General features: G+C 53.0%; 1 protein-coding gene across 3 annotated transcripts; it reads right to left on the reverse strand.

The window, feature by feature from the left end:
* Positions 1-1,059: 1,059 nt before the first annotated feature.
* On the reverse strand, positions 1,060-25,632 carry LOC146252914 (uncharacterized). Of its 3 annotated transcripts, none has more exons than XM_084678683.1 (4): positions 25,075-25,632; positions 14,014-14,359; positions 12,599-12,704; positions 1,060-2,500 (listed from the first exon to the last, which is right to left on the reverse strand). In XM_084678683.1, the coding sequence occupies exons 1-4, from the start codon at positions 25,420-25,422 to the stop codon at positions 2,497-2,499; spliced, it is 804 nt and encodes a 267-aa protein (XP_084534809.1). In that variant the 5' UTR covers positions 25,423-25,632; the 3' UTR covers positions 1,060-2,496. The 3 variants fall into 3 exon arrangements, with proteins under 3 accessions (XP_084534809.1, XP_084534808.1, XP_084534807.1); XM_084678682.1 differs by having other exon boundaries at positions 1,060-2,505; XM_084678681.1 differs by lacking the exon at positions 1,060-2,500 and adding an exon at positions 10,955-11,003.
* Positions 25,633-25,720: the final 88 nt, after the last annotated feature.

Raw genomic sequence — 25,720 nt, forward strand, 5'->3', positions numbered from 1 at the left:
AAAACAACTCAACAAAAAGTTCAACTGACCGAAAGTTTCATTTTTCAGTTAACATGTTCCCGAATAGAGACGTTTAGTAAGTTACGTCACTGCTGTGAGCAAGTAGGGTATGGTTCAACCAGACAATCGACTGCCGTAATATTAACAATATAAATATCTGTAAAAAGTTTGATACTAAATATTGTACATTCAAGTATTGAACCCCGTGGTCCTGAGATAACATTAGGTACGTTCGACTTCATGCAGCGCCAGCGGCGCCGACAGACGTCTGTAACTGTCTGACTTGAAGCAGTCTATGAAATTCACTGCTTCAAGTAGGCACCGCTGGCGCTGCATGAAGTCGAACATATATAATGACTAAACAACTCTCTCTCTCTCTCTTTTTCTCTCTCTCTCTCTCTCTCTCTGCCTTCGCCCATCCCTGGTAGCTGGCTAAAGAGTGTACAATTTGAGTTGTTCCTCCATCTCTCCCTCCGTCACCTCCAGGGCCTCCTGATTGGCTCTCAGCAGCTGGAAGATGGCAGCCAGCTGCTCCTGCTGCACCCTGACACAAAACAAACATACACCACACACCTGTTACCACCACAGACCAGGCTGTTTGTCCCGCACGCAGGTAAAAACAAACAAAACTAAGCTCTACAGTGCCATCTGTAATAATGATATATCATATGCCACCAGTGGCCACCACCAACCAGGCATCTTGTGCTGCACTTTAGTACAAAACATACGCCCTTCAAATCCCGTGCAATGCCAGTTGTTGATTGTACAGATACTGTTCTGTTTATACTATTATACTACTGTACCAAGCACTGCTAACCCCTTACAGGTGTTGTTGAAAACAGGCACAGGAGAGGAGTGGGAGTCAGGTTTCCCTTCAGCTAACTTCTAAAGGACGTCTCCAGGTGTCCTGGGAACACTTCCCCTCAACACACAGGACGTTAGTTTAAATGTTTTATGGCGGACCAGCAGATGCGGTGATGGTGGTGGAAGATCACCCTCAGTTCGTTTAGTTTGTTAGCTCGATACATGTTTTATGTCAACAAAAGAACAGAAGCAACATTGTTTTTTTCAGACAAACTTTTAATTATCAAGGGCTTTTAATTATCAAGAGTTTACAAAAGCCCTCCCAATAAAAGAACTACAAAACAAACTCTCCACTAAATTACTACGGTTTTTCATACATTTATGCCACTTTTTTTTGCATAGTATAATTCTTTTTATTTTTCACCATTCTACTTACAAAAACTCCAGTCCCATACTGTGAGAAAGAACCCCATTCATTGTCAGTGTGCATTGGTTACATTTAAAGTGATTCAGGAGTGGGACAGACATGGATAGAGGAGCTGAGGAGAGAAAAAAAGAGATTTGCCATCTCAAGATATCAGAACGACATCTCCCAGACAGGACTAGCCTAACACTGTGTTAGTAACACTGTGTTCTTCCTGCAGAGTGTTTCCACAGATCCTTCAGCACGGGGTGGCCATTCTCCAAATGTTTGTGCCACATCTATAGACTACTGCTCTGGAGTTTTGAAACATCCGAGCACGGATTAGTGGACGAATGCTTACAACCCATAGTGATGACTGGCATGTATGTTATGCAGTTCAGTAGATATCTTATGGGTGGCAGTAGAGAGTTTACAGACGGGGTGAGGAGGGGGGAGGGGGTTGGACTGGTGGTTTACCATCACATGTCCATCATCACATGTCTCTTGTTAAAATCACAGCTTCATAATTAGGGCTATATAACAAAGCGAAAACACAAAAAAGAAAAATACGACACTGACTCTTTCCCGATCCCCAACCTCCATCATGGAGACAGACCAGGTCTTACTGTCAAAGCGCCGGTTGCGTTTCCCTCACTTGACAGCGTAGATCCAGACTCTAACCGTGCACATAAAAATATGTTTGGTGACCATGACGGATGTTTTCCTTCAGACCTCCCCGAGACAGATTCATCTTGGGGAAGCCTCACTAACTCTTCCTGTAGTCAGAGGAAACAAGCTCCCTTAAGTTGAGTGAGTTAGATTCATGTTCTAATCTCTATTCTAGCTAACGACTACACCCCAGACAGAGAATAGAGAGGGAAAAGATCACACATACAGGCACTCTGGTGTGTTTGTAATTCAGTTTGCTATTAACAGGCTGGTACTTAAGCGGTGCCCTTTTACATCCAGATGGATAAAGAGAGGAAATAAAGGACGACAGACAAGGAGAGGTTATCTTCCGTAGAGGAAGCATGGGGGGGCAGACGAGCAACAGAGTTTGAGATGATCTTCGGGTTGGCTCTTCGACGATCGGTCTTCAAGACAGAAAGGAAAGAAAGAGAGAGAGATGTAGGAAGAAAAAGAGCAAGCTAGAGAGAGAGGGAGAGAGAGAGGGAGGGAGGGTAAGAGAGAGGGGGAGAGAGAGAGAGAGAGGGAGGGAGGGTAAGAGAGAGGGGGAGAGAGAGAGAGAGAGAGAGAGAGTAAAGGTTGATGCTCCATCGATGTCTTATTCAGCTGCTCTGGTCAAAAGGGGAAGATAGATCATTCTAGATTAACGTCACGTCTCAACCACACCTCGACTTCCTGCTTATGTTTGACACAATTTCTCAGTGGTAATATAAATACCAACATTTAGTCATTTAGCAGACGCTCTTATCCAGAGCAACTTACTAACAAGAGTATGTACAGTTATTTTGGGTTAGTGAGACAGAAAGAGAGAGAGAGAGAGAAAGAACAAGAGGCAGACAGGCAAACAGAGAGAGAGACATAGAGAAAGAAACAGAGGTAGAGGGTGAGAGAGAGGGATCATCAGAGAGGGACCACTCACCATGGTTTGTGAAGTTAGGTTAGCAGGCAGCATGCAGGGTTTAGAAGCATCAGAACCCAGTACAGAGTCAGAGACCAGAGGAAGATTCAGGCACCACCACCTCCACCTACTATAGCCTCCTCCACCACCACCACCACACCCCCACCCTTCCCCAAAGCATGCTACACAAGGCCCCGCCCTGGAGATGCCCAGTCCGACAGAGAGGACAGCAGAAACAACAGAGGACAAACTGAAGGAAAAAACCCTATCTAAACCTAGCTATACAGTGAGCCTGCTACTGTCTGAAGGACTGTATCTGGAAAAGAACCCTCCTCATATATATTCCTTGTCTTTACACGCATGTGTCCACCAGGGGGAGCCCCGCTACATCTTTCTAGCTTTCCACGTGTTCCTTCTTTAGGCCTATGCAAAAATTATGATTGTAGCCACATAACGATGTTTATTTGACTTTTTTTCAAGATATTTATTATATTAATAATACAAAAATATGCATTTGCGGTATCTCGCAATACCGCATGGTTCACAATGTCTCGTTTTGAAATGTGGTCATTGGTTATGATTGTTTATACTAAATAAACAAAATAAAACAAGACAGTAACAAAGGTAATGAAGCTCTGCTGATCTCTGCGAAACTAAACTCACATTGAGGAGTAATAATAATACCATGACCTACAGCTGTCGGGCTTTCCAGTGTGTGTGTGTGTGTGTGTGTGTGTGTGTGTGTGTGTGTGTGTGTGTGTATGTGCAAATGTGTGTACAGTATAGTACAGTACAGTAAAGCTGATGTGTGGTAAAGCTGTCAGTAGAATATATGACATAGGATATCTGTCCGAAGGCCTCTCTCAGACACCTGTTCTACACTCCCCCTATAGAGTCCAGGGCAGTTGTCTCCTGTGTGATATAAATATAGAACCTCTCGCTCCACGTCTGACACTGGCCATGCTCAAAGAAATTCAATACAATTAAAACTTTACTAACCCCATTCTTGGCTTGGTGCAGTCAGCGAGACTTAAAAAAACCCCTAAACTATATGGTAAACATGTCATTTCCTGGATTAGACTACTGCTTGTTATATTCAAAGTAAGGTGACCACCGTCTGAGGTCAGGAGTGAGTGATGTGAGGCAGCAGGAGTGAGTGATGTGAGGCAGCGGGTCTGAGCGATGTGAGGCAGCAGGTCTGAGTAATGTGAGGCAGCAGGTGTGAGTGATGTGAGGCAGCAGGTCTGAGCGATGTGAGGCAGCGGGTGTGAGTGATGTGAGGCAGCAGGTGTGAGTGATGTGAGGCAGCAGGTGTGAATGATGTGAGGCAGCAGGTGTGAGTGATGTGAGGCAGCAGGTCTGAGTAATGTGAGGCAGCAGGTGTGAGTGATGTGAGGCAGCAGGTCTGAGCAATGTGAGGCAGCAGGTCTGAGCGATGTGAGGCAGCGGGTGTGAATGATGTGAGGCAGCAGGTGTGAATGATGTGAGGCAGCAGGTGTGAGTGATGTGAGGCAGCAGGTGTGAGTGATGTGAGGCAGCAGGTCTGAGTGATGTGAGGCAGCAGGTCTGAGTGATGTGAGGCAGCGGGTCTGAGCGATGTGAGGCAGCAGGTCTGAGTGATGTGAGGCAGCAGGTCTGAGTGATGTGAGGCAGCGGGTCTGAGCGATGTGAGGCAGCGGGTCTGAGGTGATGTGAGGCAGCAGGTGTGAATGATGTGAGGCAGCAGGTGTGAGTGATGTGAGGCAGCAGGTCTGAGCGATGTGAGGCAGCAGGTCTGAGCGATGTGAGGCAGCAGGTCTGAGCGATGTGAGGCAGCGGGTCTGAGGTGATGTGAGGCAGCAGGTGTGAATGATGTGAGGCAGCGGGTCTGAGTGATGTGAGGCAGCAGGTCTGAGCGATGTGAGGCAGCAGGTGTGAATGATGTGAGGCAGTGGGTCTGAGTGATGTGAGGCAGCAGGTGTGAGTGATATGAGGCTGCAGGTCTGAGTGATGTGAGGCAGCGGGTCTGAGCGATGTGAGGCAGCGGGTCTGATTCCAGCCCGTCTATTCATCATCCCTTCCCTCTGGCACTCTTGTTAGGAGAGGAAGAATGAGGCTTTGTCACTGACGCATAGCTGATGCCTTCCCCTCTGGTATCTGTGTCTGTGTGTGTGTGTGTGTATGTGTGTGTGTGTGTGTGTGTGTGTGTGAAAAAGAGAAAGAAAGAGAGCTTCCTATATGACCAGTCTCTTCTACTGCAAGTTCTTTTTGAATCCCCACGCCTCCAGCACAGATCCACTGACCCACATCTGGGTCACTTCCCATCTCTTCCCATGAGCTCAGAGGAGGGGGAGGCTGGTGAGGGGCAGAGAGAGGAGGGGGAGGCTAGTGAGGGTTAGAGAGAGGAGGGGGAGGCTGGTGAGGGGCAGAGAGAGGAGGGGGAGGCTGGTGAGGGGCAGAGAGAGGAGGGGGAGGCTAGTGAGGGTTAGAGAGAGGAGGGGGAGGCTGGTGAGGGGCAGAGAGAGGAGGGGGAGGCTAGTGAGGGGCAGAGAGAGGAGGGGGAGGCTGGTGAGGGGCAGAGAGAGGAGGGGGAGGCTGGTGAGGGTTAGAGAGAGGAGGGGGAGGCTAGTGAGGGTTAGAGAGAGGAGGGGGAGGCTGGTGAGGGGCAGAGAGAGGAGGGGGAGGCTAGTGAGGGGCAGAGAGAGGAGGGGGAGGCTGGTGAGGGGCAGAGAGAGGAGGGGGAGGCTGGTGAGGGGCAGAGAGAGGAGGGGGAGGCTAGTGAGGGGCAGAGAGAGGAGGGGGAGGCTGGTGAGGGGCAGAGAGAGGAGGGGGAGGCTAGTGAGGGGCAGAGAGAGGAGGGGGAGGCTGGTGAGGGGCAGAGAGAGGAGGGGGAGGCTAGTGAGGGTTAGAGAGAGGAGGGGGAGGCTGGTGAGGGGCAGAGAGAGGAGGGGGAGGCTAGTGAGGGGCAGAGAGAGGAGGGGGAGGCTGGTGAGGGGCAGAGAGAGGAGGGGGAGGCTGGTGAGGGGCAGAGAGAGGAGGGGGAGGCTGGTGAGGGGCAGAGAGAGGAGGGGGAGGCTGGTGAGGGTTAGAGAGAGGAGGGGGAGGCTGGTGAGGGTTAGAGAGAGGAGGGGGAGGCTGGTGAGGGTTAGAGAGAGGAGGGGGAGGCTGGTGAGGGGCAGAGAGAGGAGGGGGAGGCTAGTGAGGGTTAGAGAGAGGAGGGGGAGGCTGGTGAGGGGCAGAGAGAGGAGGGGGAGGCTGGTGAGGGGCAGAGAGAGGAGGGGGAGGCTGGTGAGGGGCAGAGAGAGGAGGGGGAGGCTGGTGAGGGGCAGAGAGAGGAGGGGGAGGCTGGTGAGGGGCAGAGAGAGGAGGGGGAGGCTGGTGAGGGGCAGAGAGAGGAGGGGGAGGCTGGTGAGGGTTAGAGAGAGGAGGGGGAGGCTGGTGAGGGGCAGAGAGAGGAGGGGGAGGCTGGTGAGGGGCAGAGAGAGGAGGGGGAGGCTGGTGAGGGGCAGAGAGAGGAGGGGGAGGCTGGTGAGGGGCAGAGAGAGGAGGGGGAGGCTGGTGAGGGGCAGAGAGAGGAGGGGGAGGCTGGTGAGGGGCAGAGAGAGGAGGGGGAGGCTGGTGAGGGGCAGAGAGAGGAGGGGGAGGCTGGTGAGGGTTAGAGAGAGGAGGGGGAGGCTGGTGAGGGGCAGAGAGAGGAGGGGGAGGCTGGTGAGGGGCAGAGAGAGGAGGGGGAGGCTAGTGAGGGGCAGAGAGAGGAGGGGGAGGCTGGTGAGGGGCAGAGAGAGGAGGGGGAGGCTAGTGAGGGGCAGAGAGAGGAGGGGGAGGCTGGTGAGGGGCAGAGAGAGGAGGGGGAGGCTAGTGAGGGTTAGAAAGAGGAGGGGGAGGCTGGTGAGGGGCAGAGAGAGGAGGGGGAGGCTAGTGAGGGGCAGAGAGAGGAGGGGGAGGCTGGTGAGGGGCAGAGAGAGGAGGGGGAGGCTGGTGAGGGGCAGAGAGAGGAGGGGGAGGCTGGTGAGGGGCAGAGAGAGGAGGGGGAGGCTGGTGAGGGTTAGAGAGAGGAGGGGGAGGCTGGTGAGGGTTAGAGAGAGGAGGGGGAGGCTAGTGAGGGGCAGAGAGAGGAGGGGGAGGCTGGTGAGGGGCAGAGAGAGGAGGGGGAGGCTGGTGAGGGGCAGAGAGAGGAGGGGGAGGCTAGTGAGGGGCAGAGAGAGGAGGGGGAGGCTGGTGAGGGGCAGAGAGAGGAGGGGGAGGCTAGTGAGGGGCAGAGAGAGGAGGGGGAGGCTGGTGAGGGGCAGAGAGAGGAGGGGGAGGCTAGTGAGGGTTAGAGAGAGGAGGGGGAGGCTGGTGAGGGGCAGAGAGAGGAGGGGGAGGCTAGTGAGGGGCAGAGAGAGGAGGGGGAGGCTGGTGAGGGGCAGAGAGAGGAGGGGGAGGCTGGTGAGGGGCAGAGAGAGGAGGGGGAGGCTGGTGAGGGGCAGAGAGAGGAGGGGGAGGCTGGTGAGGGTTAGAGAGAGGAGGGGGAGGCTGGTGAGGGTTAGAGAGAGGAGGGGGAGGCTGGTGAGGGTTAGAGAGAGGAGGGGGAGGCTGGTGAGGGGCAGAGAGAGGAGGGGGAGGCTAGTGAGGGTTAGAGAGAGGAGGGGGAGGCTGGTGAGGGGCAGAGAGAGGAGGGGGAGGCTGGTGAGGGGCAGAGAGAGGAGGGGGAGGCTGGTGAGGGGCAGAGAGAGGAGGGGGAGGCTGGTGAGGGGCAGAGAGAGGAGGGGGAGGCTGGTGAGGGGCAGAGAGAGGAGGGGGAGGCTGGTGAGGGGCAGAGAGAGGAGGGGGAGGCTAGTGAGGGTTAGAGAGAGGAGGGGGAGGCTGGTGAGGGGCAGAGAGAGGAGGGGGAGGCTAGTGAGGGTTAGAGAGAGGAGGGGGAGGCTGGTGAGGGGCAGAGAGAGGAGGGGGAGGCTGGTGAGGGGCAGAGAGAGGAGGGGGAGGCTGGTGAGGGTTAGAGAGAGGAGGGGGAGGCTGGTGAGGGGCAGAGAGAGGAGGGGGAGGCTGGTGAGGGGCAGAGAGAGGAGGGGGAGGCTGGTGAGGGGCAGAGAGAGGAGGGGGAGGCTGGTGAGGGTTAGAGAGAGGAGGGGGAGGCTGGTGAGGGGCAGAGAGAGGAGGGGGAGGCTGGTGAGGGGCAGAGAGAGGAGGGGGAGGCTGGTGAGGGGCAGAGAGAGGAGGGGGAGGCTGGTGAGGGGCAGAGAGAGGAGGGGGAGGCTAGTGAGGGGCAGAGAGAGGAGGGGGAGGCTGGTGAGGGGCAGAGAGAGGAGGGGGAGGCTGGTGAGGGGCAGAGAGAGGAGGGGGAGGCTGGTGAGGGGCAGAGAGAGGAGGGGGAGGCTAGTGAGGGGCAGAGAGAGGAGGGGGAGGCTGGTGAGGGGCAGAGAGAGGAGGGGGAGGCTGGTGAGGGGCAGAGAGAGGAGGGGGAGGCTGGTGAGGGGCAGAGAGAGGAGGGGGAGGCTAGTGAGGGGCAGAGAGAGGAGGGGGAGGCTGGTGAGGGGCAGAGAGAGGAGGGGGAGGCTAGTGAGGGGCAGAGAGAGGAGGGGGAGGCTGGTGAGGGGCAGAGAGAGGAGGGGGAGGCTAGTGAGGGTTAGAGAGAGGAGGGGGAGGCTGGTGAGGGGCAGAGAGAGGAGGGGGAGGCTAGTGAGGGGCAGAGAGAGGAGGGGGAGGCTGGTGAGGGGCAGAGAGAGGAGGGGGAGGCTGGTGAGGGGCAGAGAGAGGAGGGGGAGGCTGGTGAGGGGCAGAGAGAGGAGGGGGAGGCTGGTGAGGGTTAGAGAGAGGAGGGGGAGGCTGGTGAGGGTTAGAGAGAGGAGGGGGAGGCTGGTGAGGGTTAGAGAGAGGAGGGGGAGGCTGGTGAGGGGCAGAGAGAGGAGGGGGAGGCTAGTGAGGGTTAGAGAGAGGAGGGGGAGGCTGGTGAGGGGCAGAGAGAGGAGGGGGAGGCTGGTGAGGGGCAGAGAGAGGAGGGGGAGGCTAGTGAGGGGCAGAGAGAGGAGGGGGAGGCTGGTGAGGGGCAGAGAGAGGAGGGGGAGGCTGGTGAGGGGCAGAGAGAGGAGGGGGAGGCTGGTGAGGGGCAGAGAGAGGAGGGGGAGGCTAGTGAGGGTTAGAGAGAGGAGGGGGAGGCTGGTGAGGGGCAGAGAGAGGAGGGGGAGGCTAGTGAGGGTTAGAGAGAGGAGGGGGAGGCTGGTGAGGGGCAGAGAGAGGAGGGGGAGGCTGGTGAGGGGCAGAGAGAGGAGGGGGAGGCTGGTGAGGGTTAGAGAGAGGAGGGGGAGGCTGGTGAGGGGCAGAGAGAGGAGGGGGAGGCTGGTGAGGGGCAGAGAGAGGAGGGGGAGGCTGGTGAGGGGCAGAGAGAGGAGGGGGAGGCTGGTGAGGGTTAGAGAGAGGAGGGGGAGGCTGGTGAGGGGCAGAGAGAGGAGGGGGAGGCTGGTGAGGGGCAGAGAGAGGAGGGGGAGGCTGGTGAGGGGCAGAGAGAGGAGGGGGAGGCTGGTGAGGGGCAGAGAGAGGAGGGGGAGGCTAGTGAGGGGCAGAGAGAGGAGGGGGAGGCTGGTGAGGGGCAGAGAGAGGAGGGGGAGGCTGGTGAGGGGCAGAGAGAGGAGGGGGAGGCTGGTGAGGGGCAGAGAGAGGAGGGGGAGGCTGGTGAGGGGCAGAGAGAGGAGGGGGAGGCTGGTGAGGGGCAGAGAGAGGAGGGGGAGGCTGGTGAGGGGCAGAGAGAGGAGGGGGAGGCTGGTGAGGGGCAGAGAGAGGAGGGGGAGGCTGGTGAGGGGCAGAGAGAGGAGGGGGAGGCTGGTGAGGGGCAGAGAGAGGAGGGGGAGGCTGGTGAGGGGCAGAGAGAGGAGGGGGAGGCTGGTGAGGGGCAGAGAGAGGAGGGGGAGGCTGGTGAGGGGCAGAGAGAGGAGGGGGAGGCTGGTGAGGGGCAGAGAGAGGAGGGGGAGGCTGGTGAGGGTTAGAGAGAGGAGGGGGAGGCTAGTGAGGGTTAGAGAGAGGAGGGGGAGGCTGGTGAGGGTTAGAGAGAGGAGGGGGAGGCTGGTGAGGGGCAGAGAGAGGAGGGGGAGGCTAGTGAGGGTTAGAGAGAGGAGGGGGAGGCTGGTGAGGGGCAGAGAGAGGAGGGGGAGGCTGGTGAGGGGCAGAGAGAGGAGGGGGAGGCTGGTGAGGGGCAGAGAGAGGAGGGGGAGGCTGGTGAGGGGCAGAGAGAGGAGGGGGAGGCTGGTGAGGGTTAGAGAGAGGAGGGGGAGGCTGGTGAGGGGCAGAGAGAGGAGGGGGAGGCTGGTGAGGGGCAGAGAGAGGAGGGGGAGGCTGGTGAGGGGCAGAGAGAGGAGGGGGAGGCTGGTGAGGGGCAGAGAGAGGAGGGGGAGGCTGGTGAGGGGCAGAGAGAGGAGGGGGAGGCTGGTGAGGGGCAGAGAGAGGAGGGGGAGGCTGGTGAGGGGCAGAGAGAGGAGGGGGAGGCTGGTGAGGGGCAGAGAGAGGAGGGGGAGGCTGGTGAGGGTTAGAGAGAGGAGGGGGAGGCTGGTGAGGGGCAGAGAGAGGAGGGGGAGGCTGGTGAGGGGCAGAGAGAGGAGGGGGAGGCTGGTGAGGGGCAGAGAGAGGAGGGGGAGGCTGGTGAGGGGCAGAGAGAGGAGGGGGAGGCTGGTGAGGGGCAGAGAGAGGAGGGGGAGGCTGGTGAGGGGCAGAGAGAGGAGGGGGAGGCTGGTGAGGGGCAGAGAGAGGAGGGGGAGGCTGGTGAGGGGCAGAGAGAGGAGGGGGAGGCTGGTGAGGGTTAGAGAGAGGAGGGGGAGGCTGGTGAGGGGCAGAGAGAGGAGGGGGAGGCTGGTGAGGGGCAGAGAGAGGAGGGGGAGGCTGGTGAGGGGCAGAGAGAGGAGGGGGAGGCTGGTGAGGGGCAGGTTGGGTTTATTTTTATAAGAGAGTGGGTGTAGTCAGGAGAAGAGGGAGACTGCGGGGGCAGGAGACTGCGGGGGCAGGAGACTGCGGGGGCAGGAGACTGCGGGGGCAGGAGACTGCGGGGGCAGGAGACTGCGGGGGCAGGAGACTGCGGGGGCAGGAGACTGCGGGGGCAGGAGACTGCGGGGGCAGGAGACTGCGGGGGCAGGAGACTGCGGGGGCAGGAGACTGCGGGGGCAGGAGACTACGGTGGGGTTAAATGAAGCACCTTACCCTCTCCATTCTTCCTAATACACTCTGGGAGACGGTGCTTAGAGAGAAGTAAGATCGGACGTAAGCTCTATCCTGGAAAATAAACGCAGGATGAGAGCTGTTACACACACACACACAACGATGCTGTTACACACACACCCGCGCGCACAAAGGTACCCACACACAGAAACAAACTTGGCCCTCATCCAGATTTAATTGGGTTCACATGTTTTGTCTTGACAGTATTTTTAGAGAACAAGGAAAACCCTATCATAAGATGGAACTGGATGTGGGAGGTTTGGTTTGGATCGGGGATATTAAACGGGGGATATGAAATCAGCTTGAGCTCAAGGGTTGGGCCTGGTTAGAACATTCACAGGACTAATGTCTCAGGATCTTCACATGGACTGGATGGTCCTTCATAAGAGAAAACAGTAGTGAGAGGAGAACAGTGTTAGGTGATGGTGATGGGCGGGGGGCGCGGGGTTAAATAGTACGTTCACCTTCCTTCATTCCTTCCTTCCTCACACACTAAGAGGCAGTGTTGAAGATACCCAAAAGTGGTGTAATGTTGACGGGATATAAACCTGGATTTGGATCTGGCAGGATTTCTGCATTCCCCTTCAAAGTGCTCCTGGTATGTTGCCCTTTAAACCTCGCAACTCACACAGTGTTTAAAACTTTTTCCTTCTCTCTCTCTATTTCTTCACTCCTCTCTCATTTACATTTAGTCATTTAACAGACGCTCTTATCCAGAGCAACTTACAGAAAGTGCAGGGACATTCCCACGAGGCAAGTAGGATAAGGTGCCTTGCCCAAAGACACAACGCCATTCGGCACGTCTGGGAATTGAACCAGCAACCTTCTGATTAATAGCCTGATTCCTTAACCGCTCCGCCTTCTGACCCCCCATTCATTCCTTCTCTTTTCCCCTTCCTCTCTATGGGAAAAAGTAAAACATCACTGCCAGGTCTGGTAGATATTTTAGGAGCCAGACTCCATTTCTGCTGGAGGACAAGAAAACAGAGTCCTCCAATCAGGGAGCTGGAGACAGGAACTCCCCTGACAGGAGAATTCAAGTCAAAACCCACAATCTGTTAATGTTGCAGCTCCTTATACGTTAAACACACACACCCACACACACACACACAGGTCAGGGGAGGAGAGGACTTGAAGTCAATTCATGTCAAAACATCCAAGCTGTTTAGTTGGAGCTGTCTGCTAACAGCAAGTCTACTAGAGCTGTCTGCTAACAGCAAGTCTACAAACATGGGATCAAATATACAGACAGGAAACTGGGATGGGAAGAGAGAGGAGGACCCCCCCCCCCTCCCACACACACACACAAACACACACACCCACATACACACACACACAGGTCAAGGAAGAGGAAGAGTGGATGATGATGCGGATGACGGAGAGGGGAAGACAGGAGGAGTTTAACAGCATTGGCATGTTTTTGAAGAGGTTAGAGTCATGCTGTTGTCATGTGCCAAACATGCAGGTCTGCAAGAGGATGTAGACATGGAGGGAGAGACGGAAGGAGAGATGGAGGGAGAAGATGGAGGATGAAGATGGAGGAAGAAGATGGAAGGAGAGATGGAGGGAGAAGATGGAGGGAGGGATGGACGGAGAAGATGGAAGGGTAAAGGGGTTGGGTGGAAGAGGTGGAGGTGGTGGATGGGTACCTCTGTTCCTCCTCCATCTCCTCCTTGGTCATGAGCTTCTCAAACTTGCTCTTCTTCTTGCCGGGGGTGAACTTAGGAGTCACGCTCTCCTCAGCTGCAGCCACGTCTGAAACACACACACACACACACACACACACACAGAAGGAACCCGATTAATATACAGACCAGGATGATAGTAGACACACACACGCGTTGGGGTTGGTTTAGGCTGAGAGACGGAAGAAAGAGAGACAGAGAGAGATATAGACAGAGAAGGGGGAGAGAGAGAGATATGAGAACAAGACAAAACAGCGAGAGAGAGAGAGAGAAATAGAGAGAGAGAGAGAGAGAGATAGAGAGATGGGAGAACAAGTCGAGACAGAGAGAGAGAGAGAGAGAGAGAGAGAGAGAGAGAGAGAGAGAGAGAGAGATCAGATCCCAGCACACAGCTGTCTGACGCGTGTGATGTAGCAGGAACAGGAGGCTTGGGGTTTATTTAACACTCCGTCAAACATAAACAGCTCTGAAAGGTCAAAGTGGAGGCGAATCAATGAACCTGACACCCTTTTTGTCTCTCCAAAAGAACATAATCACATGTAAAACATCAATATATAACATAAGTGAATAACAATAACACTGATTTAGCTATTCAATGTTTCAGGTAAACATTGTGCGTGTTTCTGCGACGAAGACAGTTGCATGTGTCATGTTTGTAGTGTGAAAAAACACATATACTGAGAAATTAGAATGTGCAAAAGTATGATTGTATAAATAAAGATCACAATATAGATAATGGTTTCTTAAATTTGGTGGATTAGTAAATTATTTTAAAAAAATGTTTATGCTTGCAGAAACAGTGTACTAAACATGTGTCAATGGTGAGTTTGGATTTGAACAGCTTTCTAACAAAGCCTCCTAATCCTAATCCTGGTAAATCTCGGTCAGAGAGTCCGACCAACAGAATAATCCTTCTCTGTTGCCCAAAGCCCCAGTTTTTTTGTAACCTTACTTTGGCAGTTGTTGAGACATGTTATCTAGATTATCTGTTGGTGAGGAAGGTATTCTAGATTAGCTGTTTGTGAGAAAGGCGTTCCAGATTATCTGTTGCAAACTGCTAGTAGAAGGCCAATAGAGCACATACACACACCCACACTCTCTCTTTCTTTTTGTGTTCTGCCCCCTTCCTTTCAGCCTAGGGCTGTAGTTCCTCTTCTATTACCAGTAGGTCTTTTCTGAGGACGATGTGGTCCTGTTTTCAGGAAACACTCATTCTAGTCAGGCAAAGTGGGGACAGCCTCTCAGAAGCCCAGGGGGCCTTCAGCTACAGAATAGAAGAACAAAATGGAGGCTGCTATGGCCTGAATGCTGTGAGTAGAGGAGGGGAGGTGTGGAGGAGGAGAGAAACAGGTACTAAGGACATTGGATTTCCTTCTCACCGTTATGCTCTACGTCCACCGGTGCTGGTTCTGGTTCTGGTGCTGAGACAGGCTCCGGTTCTGGGATCACCTCCTCCACCACAGCTACGGGCTCAGGCTCTAGGATGAGATCAGGGAGGGGCTCTTCTACTGGGACCACAGGGACCGCCTCAGGCTCTGGGATGGGTTCAACCACTGGCTCTGGTTCTGGGGCAAGGACCTCTGGTTCTGGGGCAAGGACCTCAGGTTCTGGGGCAAGGACCTCTGGTTCTGGTTCTGGGGAAAGAACCTCTGGTTCTGGTTCTGGAACTGGTTCTGGAACAGGTTCTACGATGGGCTCTGGAACAGGCTCGGGCTCTGGAACATGCTGGAGAGGGAAGAGATGGGGCACAGGTATGTCAGTGTATGTAATAGGTCAGAGGTAAAACATGCTACACATTTGTTTCTTATTGTTAGCTTGGTGGCAGCTAGTTTAGAGCAGTGCAACATTCTTAGTTTACTGGTTAAGCGTAAAACATGTCTTGTCCTAGAGCCTGACCGATATATCGGCGGGCCGATATTATCGGCTGATATTGGGCATTTTTCCAAATTATCAGCATCGGCATTTATAATGGCCGATATTTTTTTTTTTTTTCAATTCTATGTTGGTGGTTATTGTAGTTTTGTTCAAAGGACTTTAAGTTTCATATCTTAAGTTTATTTTTATACATTTTATTTATCAGAACTTACAGAATATATTTTGATGTTCCTCTGTTCTGTTGTGACAATAAAACAAACAAGTTTATTTTTAAACTGCATTGTCTTATTATTTTTGTGAGTACTGTAATAACAAGAGTCAGATGGCTGAGCGGTTAAGAAATCGGGCTATTAACTAAAAGATTGCCGGTTCGATTCCCGGTCGTGAAAAATGATGTTGTGTCCTTGGCACTTCACCCTACTTGCCTCGGGCAATGTCCCTGTACTTACTGTAAATTGCTCTGGATAAGAGTGTCTGCTAAAAATGACTAACTGTAAACTACAAATAACTAATGTTAGGGAAATCAGTTTGTTGTTTGTTTCTGGATTTGTATTTATATATCTAAATATATTGGCCAAGATATCGGACAATCGGATTTTTAAATCACCAAATCTTCTTATCGGTATCGGCCTTAAAAATCCTTTATCTGTCGGGCTCTATCTTGTACATGTTCATGTGACACAACAGATCGTAGCATACTTGTTGTAAATGAACAATACTAAAAACCTCCTGAACGGTTCACATGGAAACACTTATCAGATTGAGGATTCACTGTATTGTATATGTATAGGCCCAGACTCTGATTGATCGGTCTGGTGTGTGTTTACTAAATGTCCCTTGGCCAGCCCAGTGGAGCGTGAAGATAAAGAGGTCAATACTGGATTAAGCTCCATTCCCCAAATAGTCCAGCTTCTAAATATGGACACTTGATTATATTCGACCCACAAGGCCTCTGTCATACATGGAGGCTTGGTTCAAGATCAAAAGTGAGTCAAGTGTTTGTCAGTCCCAGATCACTGTAACCTGCTTGTCTTAGTGGCTCTCTGCCTCTAGTGTGCATCTGTCTTTGACACAGAGACAAACACAGACCTCTTCACCCCCCCACCCTCCCCTATCCTGCACCACCCTCTCTCAGCAAAGAAACTGCCTGGTACTGACAGTTTAGAACACACACACACACACACCCACACCCTAACCTCTAAGCCCCCCACCTCTCTTGGTTCAGTGCAGAAGCACCTGTTGCCCCCATTAAGTGCTGCGTATGCAGACAGATACTACTCTGTTCCATCTCTGATACTTTAAAGATATTGAGAGCAAGAGAGGAAGACAGAGAGAGAGAGACAGAGAGAGAGAGATAGGACAAGACAGAGAGAGAGAAATCTATTAGATAAGATAGTGATTAGAATATAGAAGTTGGATCAGAACCTATGCAGACATCACCATGCCTACCAGACAGGTCACTCTCTAACCACCGACAAACACACCCCCCCACTCAGACACAGACACTGGAATGGCATCCATTTAGCAGGTGGACCAACTGGCTGACTGCTACTGAATTCCTGAGGCATTAAACACTGAAATACACACACACACACACACACACACACACACACACACACACAGACTCATTAAACAAATGCCATTCTACAAACACTGCTGGTATCTTTAGACTAGGATATATCAACAAACTAAAAAAAACACTTTCACCTTATATGTTCCAAAAAGTTATCTGGTGAGCAATTTTTGAAATCCCTTTTGCAGGCAGAAACCGAGGCAGAGTTAGGAAGTGAGGCAGGGTAGAACATGAGGCAGGGACGAAGACAGAGTGAGGGTTTAATCAGAGGCAGGGGCTCAACAAGGTAGGCAGTGTGAAAGTCTAGCTGTTCACAAGAGGCTTAGCAAGCTGCTGGAGGACTGTTAAGGCTTTCAATATGTGACCCACTGGTTACCTGCCAAGTCCCCCCTCACGCAACATTAGACTGAAAGAGGGGACTGGGGCAGGTTTGGGGCAGGGCAGGGCAGAGGCTAGGACTGAAGCTGGAGGCTGGGGTAGAGCCAGGGACTGTAGCTGAGTTAGAGGCTGAAGTTGGGGGGTGAGTTAGAGAAGTTTTGGTATAGGCTGAGGGGTGAAGATGAGGCAGAAGAGTAGAGGCTGTGGTAAAATCTGAGGGATGGGTTAGAGACTGAGGTAGAGGCTGAGGTAAAGGCTGATGAAGAGGCTGAGGAATATGGACAACAGGCCAAGACATCTGGAGAAGAATAATCACCTCTTCCCCCACTGTCTCTGTTTCTCTGGGCACATGCCGACACATTGTTCTCTGACACACACACACACACACACACTCCTGCTTCACCTCTGGGAGAGATCATCCATGAATGAAACCCCAGTAGACCTGCATGTTGCTAGCAGCAGTGTTGCTCCTCTGTGGGGTACAGGGGTGGTTCAGGTGGACCAGTCTGTGACTCCCTGGTTTGATCCCCGCACTGGTCACGTGTGGAAAAGACCCACACATTGGACTAACGAACAAAGCACACACTCATACAGAGACAGAGTCTTTGTGTGGTGCCAGTCAATGGCCACAGTGTGTGTGTGTGTGTGTGTGTGTGTGTGTGTGTGTGACATCTGGAACACTATCCCACACCATTGTGGAAATTGTGACATCGCCACTGAAAGGACGGACTTGGCTTTAGCTCAGCATGAAGGCTGTTTAGACTAAACAGTCACAGGATCGAGTCCCACTGGTCATAAGGATACCAAGACATCATTCACATCCAAACATTAGTTTAATAACGTGTGTCTCCATGTTCACAGTCAACACGGTCTGTAAACAGGAGGAAAACACTCACACACACACCCACCCACACACAGGGCCGTGAGTAAAGCAAGCCCACAGGAAGGAGCCGCACCCAGGACTTCCTTCATACTGCACATACCAACACTTGAACACGTGGGCTTGGTTAATGCTACTGTTTGGGAACAAGCCCTATTAAACAAATATCTAAAATAGAACGTCTGCCATTAGACCAAGAGGACATGGTGGGCATTGCAGGTGGGCTGCACAGTGCTGTCCACATGCTGCAGCAGCAGCGGCTGCTTGGGCAGTTCCAGGTAGCTGTTTGTCTGGCCTGTCGCTGGCTCACACAAAGACTGGTTGTTAGCTAGCTTCTACAGGGAGATTGGTTAACCTTTCAGCAAGGGAATATCTCTCACATGCTCTCTGTCTCTGTCTCTCTCTGTCTCTCTACCACTTTCTGCCCTTTTCTCTCCTTTTCTTACCTCTCTAAACGATTCTCACTCCATACCTGATATATTTTTCTCAACCTTTTTTACCCCTTTCCCCCTCCGACATTCCCTCCCTTTTCGCTCCCTCCCTCCCTTCCTCACCCTCTTGTTTTTAATGCTAGCTAGTCCTCCTTTCCTGGCTGTTCTTCCTCCCTCGTTCCTAAGCAGTGACTCAGCCAGCTTCACCCTGACCCAACATGGCCAGAGCAGACCATCAGTCACTGGCCTGGGACCCAGGCCTGAGTGGAAGCCAGCCAGCCCGCCCAGACGCCGGGGAGGGGGTGAACCGAAGTCTCTCCTGAGCCTATCACTTGGGGAGTGAAGGGAGGGAGGAGGAGGATGGTAGGGATGGAGAAAGAGAAAGAGAGAAAGGAAAGGATGAAGAGAGAGACACACAAAGAGAGAGATGAAAGGGGGGGGGGGGAGGTGCTAGCCCAGGGAGGCAGGGAAGGAAGGATGAAGGGAGACAGGAAGGTAAAGACGAGGGAGGGAAATGTTAGACAAAGAAAGAGTCAAGTAAGGAAAGAGAGAGGTAGAAAAGTAGAACATTGACTAGGTAGTGAGGAGTGGAGAAAGAGCGAGGTGCAGAGAGAGGGAGCTGGGAAGAGAGAGGAAAGGAGAGAGAGAGAGAGAGAGAGTGAGAGGGAGGGAGGCACAAGGGGGGAAAATACCAAAAGGAGGTAGGTCAACGTACACTTCAGATCGTGACCAATCAGAGAGAAGCCTCTCAGATTCCATCGCGGGCTACTGTTAGAAGACAGAATGTCCTAGGAACATACACACACCACTGTACACATACTGGAGCCCATATTTGGACTTCCCAACATCACCCATGGGAACCCAAACAACTGTCGTCAGACCAAAGTGTCAGTGAGTGTTCCCCAGAGACAACATATGGCGTTTCCAGGCACCCGGCAGGATAGCCCAGCATTAGGACCTTCAGCCACCCTGGAGGTCCTGTTTCCAGGGCAACATCCCTGCAGCCCAGAACAGAACAGTACAGGATGATCTGTAGGACCAGAAAGTACACCCCACTACCAAAATACCCTGCCAACGGCCATCTTGACTTCCATATAGACCGTAACTTTAACTGTACTGTGTTGCTTCATGTGACAAATGACCAGCTGCAGCTGCTGCTGTGTGTGTGTGAGTACGTGTGTGTGTACGTGTGTGTGTGAGTACGTGTATGTGTATGTGTACGTGTGTGTATGTGTGTATGTGTGTATGTGTGTGTGTGTGTGTGAGCTGTGAGTACACATATCCATGTATGGTTAAATGAAACACCAAGAAGGCTCTAAGATGTGGAACTACATCAGAGTAAGGTAGGTAAAAAGAGAGAGAGAGAGAGAGAGAGAGAGAGAGACAGAGAGAGAGAGAGAGAGAGAGAGAGAGAGAGAGAGAGAGAGAGAGAGAGAGAGAGATCAGATCCCAGCACACAGCTGTCTGACGCGTGTGATGTAGCAGGAGAAAGAAAGCAGGAGAAAGAAAGAGACAAAGAACAAGAGTGAGAGAGAAAAAATAGAGAACAGGCTGGATAATAAAAACTATGAATGACTATCTAAACATTTATACAATTCTTATCCGTTTCAGCGCTTGAATCTGTCTCATTTGTGCCACATCAAGTCACGGAGTAAAAGGGAGTAGTATTGTGTCTGAAGATGAGCTAGCACTGATCTGATACATAATCTGATAATAAGCACGCCTGCCACACAGAGAAGGACTGTCGCTCTTCCTGTAGGTAGTAGGTGTGGGGAGTGTGTGTCATGCTAACAGGTGTGTGTGTCAGGGTTATGGAACATGTAATCAGAGATCTAAGTACAGGCAAACATGCAAGAACACATGTCCAAAGGTCACACTGCTAGATCTAGCACTGGTGGGGGGAGGTTAGCGTTGAGCTGGGTGAGTGAGGGGTGAGGTTAGTGTTTACCATTCTACTGGGCACCATGGTCGCCATCACCATCGTTCTGGTCACTACTGTTCACCATGATCACCATGTTATTGGTCACCATGATCACCATGTTATTGGTCACCATGATCACCATGTTACTGGTCACCATAATCACCATGTTACTGGTCACCATGATCACCATGTTACTGGTCACCATGATCACCATGTTACTGGTCACCATGATCACCATGTTACTGGTCACCATGATCACCATGTTATTGGTCAGCATGATCACCATGTTATTGGTCACCATGATCACCATGTTATTGGTCACCATTATCACCATGTTACTGGTCACCATGATCACCATGTTACTGGTCACCATGATCACCATGTTACTGGTCACCATGATCACCATGTTACTGGTCACCTAGACCCTGTGTTGTTCTGTGCACATGACAATAAAAGACTTGAACTTGAACATACTACTGGTTACCATGGCCACCATCCTACAGACCGCTATCTTACTGGTCACCATCTTACCGGTCACCATACTAACCCTCCCTACAGCTTCTTCCTCTTTCTGTGCTACAAGTGGCACCTACTCTCTCTCTCTCTCACACGCACACACACACACCTATTCTCTCTCACACACACACACACATAACACACACACACACACACCTACTCTCACACACACACACACACACACACACACATCAAGCAGGCAGTGTTCCTCCTTTCAGCCCCCTCACATTGTGTTGGACTAGAACAGAGGCTTGTTCCTTCATCGTGTTTCAGCTGCTGGGAACATTTCCCAAGACTGCTGACCAGGTTATATATTACAGTATTACACTATTAGGGCTTGTTTATCATCTGTTGTGTGTGTGTACACCAGTGTCACAGTTGGGACAGTCATGGGAACTATAGTATCTAGGGAGATATTCAAACACCTGTTTGCCGACTTAACAGCTTCTCCTATCAGGTGTGGTATACCTTGTCCTTTATGAGAGATGGAGAGAGGAAGAGAGAGAGAGAGAGGACCGAGAAAGAGAGAGAGAGAGAAAGAGGTAGGGAGAGAGAGAGAGAGTCAAGAAGCACACAGAGAGTGTTGGAGGTAGGGAGAGAGAGAGAGAGTCAAGAAGCACACAGAGAGTGTTGGAGGTAGGGAGAGAGAGAGAGAGTCAAGAAGCACACAGAGAGTGTTGGAGGTAGGGAGAGAGAGAGAGAGTCAAGAAGCACACAGAGAGTGTTGGAGGTAGGGAGAGAGAGAGAGAGTCAAGAAGCACACAGAGAGTGTTGGAGGTAGGGAGAGAGAGAGAGAGTCAAGAAGCACACAGAGAGTGTTGGAGGTAGGGAGAGAGAGAGAGAGTCAAGAAGCACACAGAGAGTGTTGGAGGTAGGGAGAGAGAGAGAGAGTCAAGAAGCACACAGAGAGTGTTGGAGGTAGGGAGAGAGAGAGAGAGTCAAGAAGCACACAGAGAGTGTTGGAGGTAGGGAGAGAGAGAGAGAGTCAAGAAGCACACAGAGAGTGTTGGAGGTAGGGAGAGAGAGAGAGAGTCAAGAAGCACACAGAGAGTGTTGGAGGTAGGGAGAGTGTAACTGTTACATAACCCTTCAGCAGGGTCAGGTATTCATGAACTTCCCCCACTGAGGCTTGTTCTTCAGGTGGAGGGGGAGCTTGGACCACCAGCCCTGCCCTGGGCACCTTCAGCCCTGCCCTGGGCACCTTCAGCCCTGCCCTGGGCACCTTCAGCCCTGCCCTGGGCACCTTCAGCCCTGCCCTGGGCACCTTCAGCCCTGCCCTGGGCACCTTCAGCCCTGCCCTGGGCACCTTCAGCCCTGCCCTGGGCACCTTCAGCCCTGCCCTGGGCACCACCAGCCCTGCCCTGGGCCCCTTCAGCCCTGCCCTGGGCACCTTCAGCCCTGCCCTGGGCACCTTTAGCCCTGCCCTGGGCCCCTTCAGCCCTGCCCTGGGCCCCTTCAGCCCTGCCCTGGGCACCTTCAGCCCTGCCCTGGGCACCTTCAGCCCTGCCCTGGGCACCTTCAGCCCTGCCCTGGGCACCTTCAGCCCTGCCCTGGGCCCCTTTAGCCCTGCCCTGGGCACCTTTAGCCCTGCCCTGGGCACCTTCAGCCCTGCCCTGGGCACCTCCAGCCCTGCCCTGGGCACCTTCAGCCCTGCCCTGGGCACCTTTAGCCCTGCCCTGGGCACCTTCAGCCCTGCCCTGGGCACCTTTAGCCCTGCCCTGGGCACCTTCAGCCCTGCCCTGGGCACCTTCCACGCACATCCACACAGGAGAGGAGACACAAGACACATGTAGCCAAGCTACATGACACAGGCAGGCGGGCGGGAAAGGGGCCGAGTGTGTGTGAGAGAGTGTTTTGGCCAGGGAGCAATGTGTGTAACCGCCTAACACAGGAAGAAGCCTCGAAATTCCTCAGTACACGGCTTGCAGCGTAGCTAAGTCTTGAAGTTGGAGCAGCTCTCTGTCTGCATCTCCCTCTCTCTCGTTCTCTCTATCTAGCTATTAACACAGTACAATCTGCAGAATACACATTGCATTTGCATGCTTCATAAACAATGCTCAAACAATAAAATTACTGTACTTCTTTCCCTATGTTCTACAAAATATTCATTTAAACTTCATTTACATACAGTATGTATGTCATTCTACAAAATAACAGTTTGGCATTTAAATCTAAAATATATCTGCCTTCACTACCAGATAACAACATAGCAATAACTCAAATCATCTATTCGTTTTTTCGAAGCGACAAAATAAATCTTTATTGACCTGTTGAAAACTGAAAGTTGATGTGAAAATGGACCTTGATAAAGGCAAATGAGACAAGCCTCTCGCCAGACTAGTTAAAGGCGTTTGTTCCCTTGACAACCACGCACACGCACCACATCCCGTTTTTCTGACTGTGTTTATTCTTGTACATTGGCCAGTATACTGTAAATGGAATGAAAACACAGATCAACAACCTCAAAGTGAGTTTGATTTATGTCACAGTGTGCACCTTCTGGGACTGTTCCATTGCTGCCATGGATGGGATTACTCTAAGTGACCCCATTCAAGCACATCCCCAATCAAGCACGTCTGACTGCAGACGGGTCACTGGGGCCACAGCCCAGCCTGGCTCCCCCCAGACCCAGACCCAGCCTGGCTCCCCCCAGACCCAGACCCAGACCCAGCCTGGCTCCCCCCAGACCCAGCCTGGCTCCCCCCAGACCCAGACCCAGCCTGGCTCCCCCCAGACCCAGACCCAGACCCAGCCTGGCTCCCCCCAGACCCAGACCCAGCCTGGCTCCCCCCAGACCCAGACCCAGACCCAGCCTGGCTCCCCCCAGACCCAGCCTGGCTCCCCCCAGACCCAGACCCAGCCTGGCTCCCCCCAGACCCAGACCCAGCCTGGCTCCCCCCAGACCCAGACCCAGACCCAGCCTGGCTCCCCCCAGACCCAGACCCAGCCTGGCTCCCCCCAGACCCAGACCCAGCCTGGCTCCCCCCAGACCCAGACCCAGACCCAGCCTGGCTCCCCCCAGACCCAGACCCAGCCTGGCTCCCCCCAGACCCAGACCCAGACCCAGCCTGGCTCCCCCCAGACCCAGCCTGGCTCCCCCCAGACCCAGACCCAGCCTGGCTCCCCCCAGACCCAGACCCAGACCCAGCCTGGCTCCCCCCAGACCCAGCCTGGCTCCCCCCAGACCCAGACGCCTGAACTGGACCCCCTTAGCTCTCCCAGATCAGCTCTCTGCTAACAGACGCCTGGAGTCAGAACGAGAGAGAAGACAGAACCAACTCATGTCTGAGCTGTAGAGACCACAGACACACTCCTAACCCTGTGATCACAACCCTCACAACACTGACCCTGTGATCACAACAAGACACTGACACTTTGGTCTCTCCCTTGTAACATCCTCACACAGTCACACACAAGAAACACGTCCCTTAGAATGGACTTCAAATAGAAAAGACTACAAAGATAGGCCCCCTTGGCTTGGATATGGTGCAATGTATATGGTCCCATGTTGTAACAAGGTCTACCACAGTACACAGCAGAAGGAGAGTTTAAACAGTCCAGCAGCTGGGGGAGGGGAGGGGCTTACGTAATGGCGTTGGGGCTGTGGGCGTGTGAGGCTGGGCATGGGGCCAGGCCCTAGGAACAGCACATGTGAATGTGTGTGGCTAGAGAATCTCTGCTGCGATCTGAACACCATGGAGTCTTCAGTACGAAGATCCCTACCACAGAACTGAAGGGAAACTTCACCCAACATTCAGCACCAGTAGAGCAAAAACAACTTTAGCAGAGTTTTACCAGTCTGGGCATGTGTACACCCACACCCACCCACCAACCCAAACCCACCAACCCACCCCAGTCCTCTCTCCCAGATCTCTCTCTCTTCTGTCCCAGCTGTGCAGCAAGGCTAATCCCAGCCCCAGCGCTAGCTGCACATGAGCAAATATAGAGCATATATGTTTGCCACCAAATATAGATGTGTCCAATGCTTTTCATGGTGGCATGTGAGTGGCTCATCTTACCGCAGACCATGGCAGATTCTGTTTGGTCAGGAGCTGGGGGTGGGGTGAAGGGGGTCAGTGTAGGGGGGGGGGGGGGTGAAGGGGGTCAGTGTAAGGGGGGGGGGGGTTGGGGTGGAGGGGTCAGTGTGTGGGGGGTTGGGGTGGAGGAGCTTGGATGGAGGAACTTGGGGTGGAGGGGGGCTTCATGTGGGGTTGGTGGTTGGGACGCCAGTTGGAGCCGTATTTAATGTCTAAAGGTCAGTGAACCAGCAGTTCTTGGCTCTGGGACAGGATATAGCCCAGCGAGGGTCGCACTGATGACTGACCTTTGGAGACTAACTGCAGCCCGTTCTGCAGGCCAGACCTGCAACTGTGGACCTGACTTCTTACTGGTCATGATGGGGCACTTAGCGTGGAATGCTAACGCTACCATCAGCCAAATGGGTACCCACCACAACATGGCTTCCTCGACTCTTGCGCTTACATACATGTAATAAGTGACTATGAGAGAAAAACGGAGAAGGAACATTATATTTGAGTTATGGTATAAAGTCAGTGAGATGTAGGCCTACAAAACGTATTAAGCACAACACTGTTAAAACTGCGTGCGTGTGTGGAGGCGGGGAGGTTGGCTCGCGATGCATTTGACAACGCCAGCGGGGATAAATAACTCTTGGAGCTTTAACCCTTTATCCATTGAGATAACATTTGGAACGTACGCAATTCCTGTTATTGACAAACAGTTTAGTCTTAAAACACATATGTAGGCCTATCCTAGGTTACTAATCAATGCGTTGGATAGCGCGCTCAAAACCTGTGTCAATGCGCGTAATTGTAATGTAATCATCAAGCTCTCGTGAGTTCCTACCTGGACCTCAGGCACAATTTCGGGCACAATTTCGGGCTCTTTAGCGGGCTGCTTCTCAACAACTGGAACCTCCTCGACAACGGGGGCCGCGGCCACGGGCTCCTCTTTAGGGGCGGCTTTGACAACTTCTTTGACTTCGGCCTTAACTTCTACTTTTTTCGCTACGACCGGTGGCGCTTCTACCTTGGGCTTCACCACTCCCAGGGCCCGTGAAGGTGGGATGACATCTGCATAATCGATGGGACCTTTCTTTGCCGGTGCTTCGCTTTTCTTGTTCAAGAACTTAGCTGCCACCACGACGGCAACGATGGTGAAGAATATAGCTGGGATGATGATGGAAGCGTCCATCCTTGCAGTATTCGAAAAAAGCTTTAGCGGCACTTATTTGTTTAGAATGTATTTAAAGCTCCCGTTTTGGGTTTGTAAAAGTGTTCCTTCTTGTAGCTAAGGGAAGCGGAGCGTGTGTGTGTTCAGCTCAACAGTACAGTCCTGCACGCACCGTGGAGCATCTCGTGCGCTTCCACTAAACACGGCCAGATAAACCTGCGCGTTGAAGCACCGTATCGTGCTTTAAAACGGAGCGTCACGTCTCGAAGACCTGCCCCGCTTGAAGAGGCCGTTCTTTTTAAAGAGGTATTCCCTTCAC

The sequence above is a fragment of the Hypomesus nipponensis genome, chromosome 17 (assembly GCF_054491055.1).
Source record: "Hypomesus nipponensis isolate SF chromosome 17, ASM5449105v1, whole genome shotgun sequence".
Taxonomy (NCBI): domain Eukaryota; kingdom Metazoa; phylum Chordata; class Actinopteri; order Osmeriformes; family Osmeridae; genus Hypomesus; species Hypomesus nipponensis.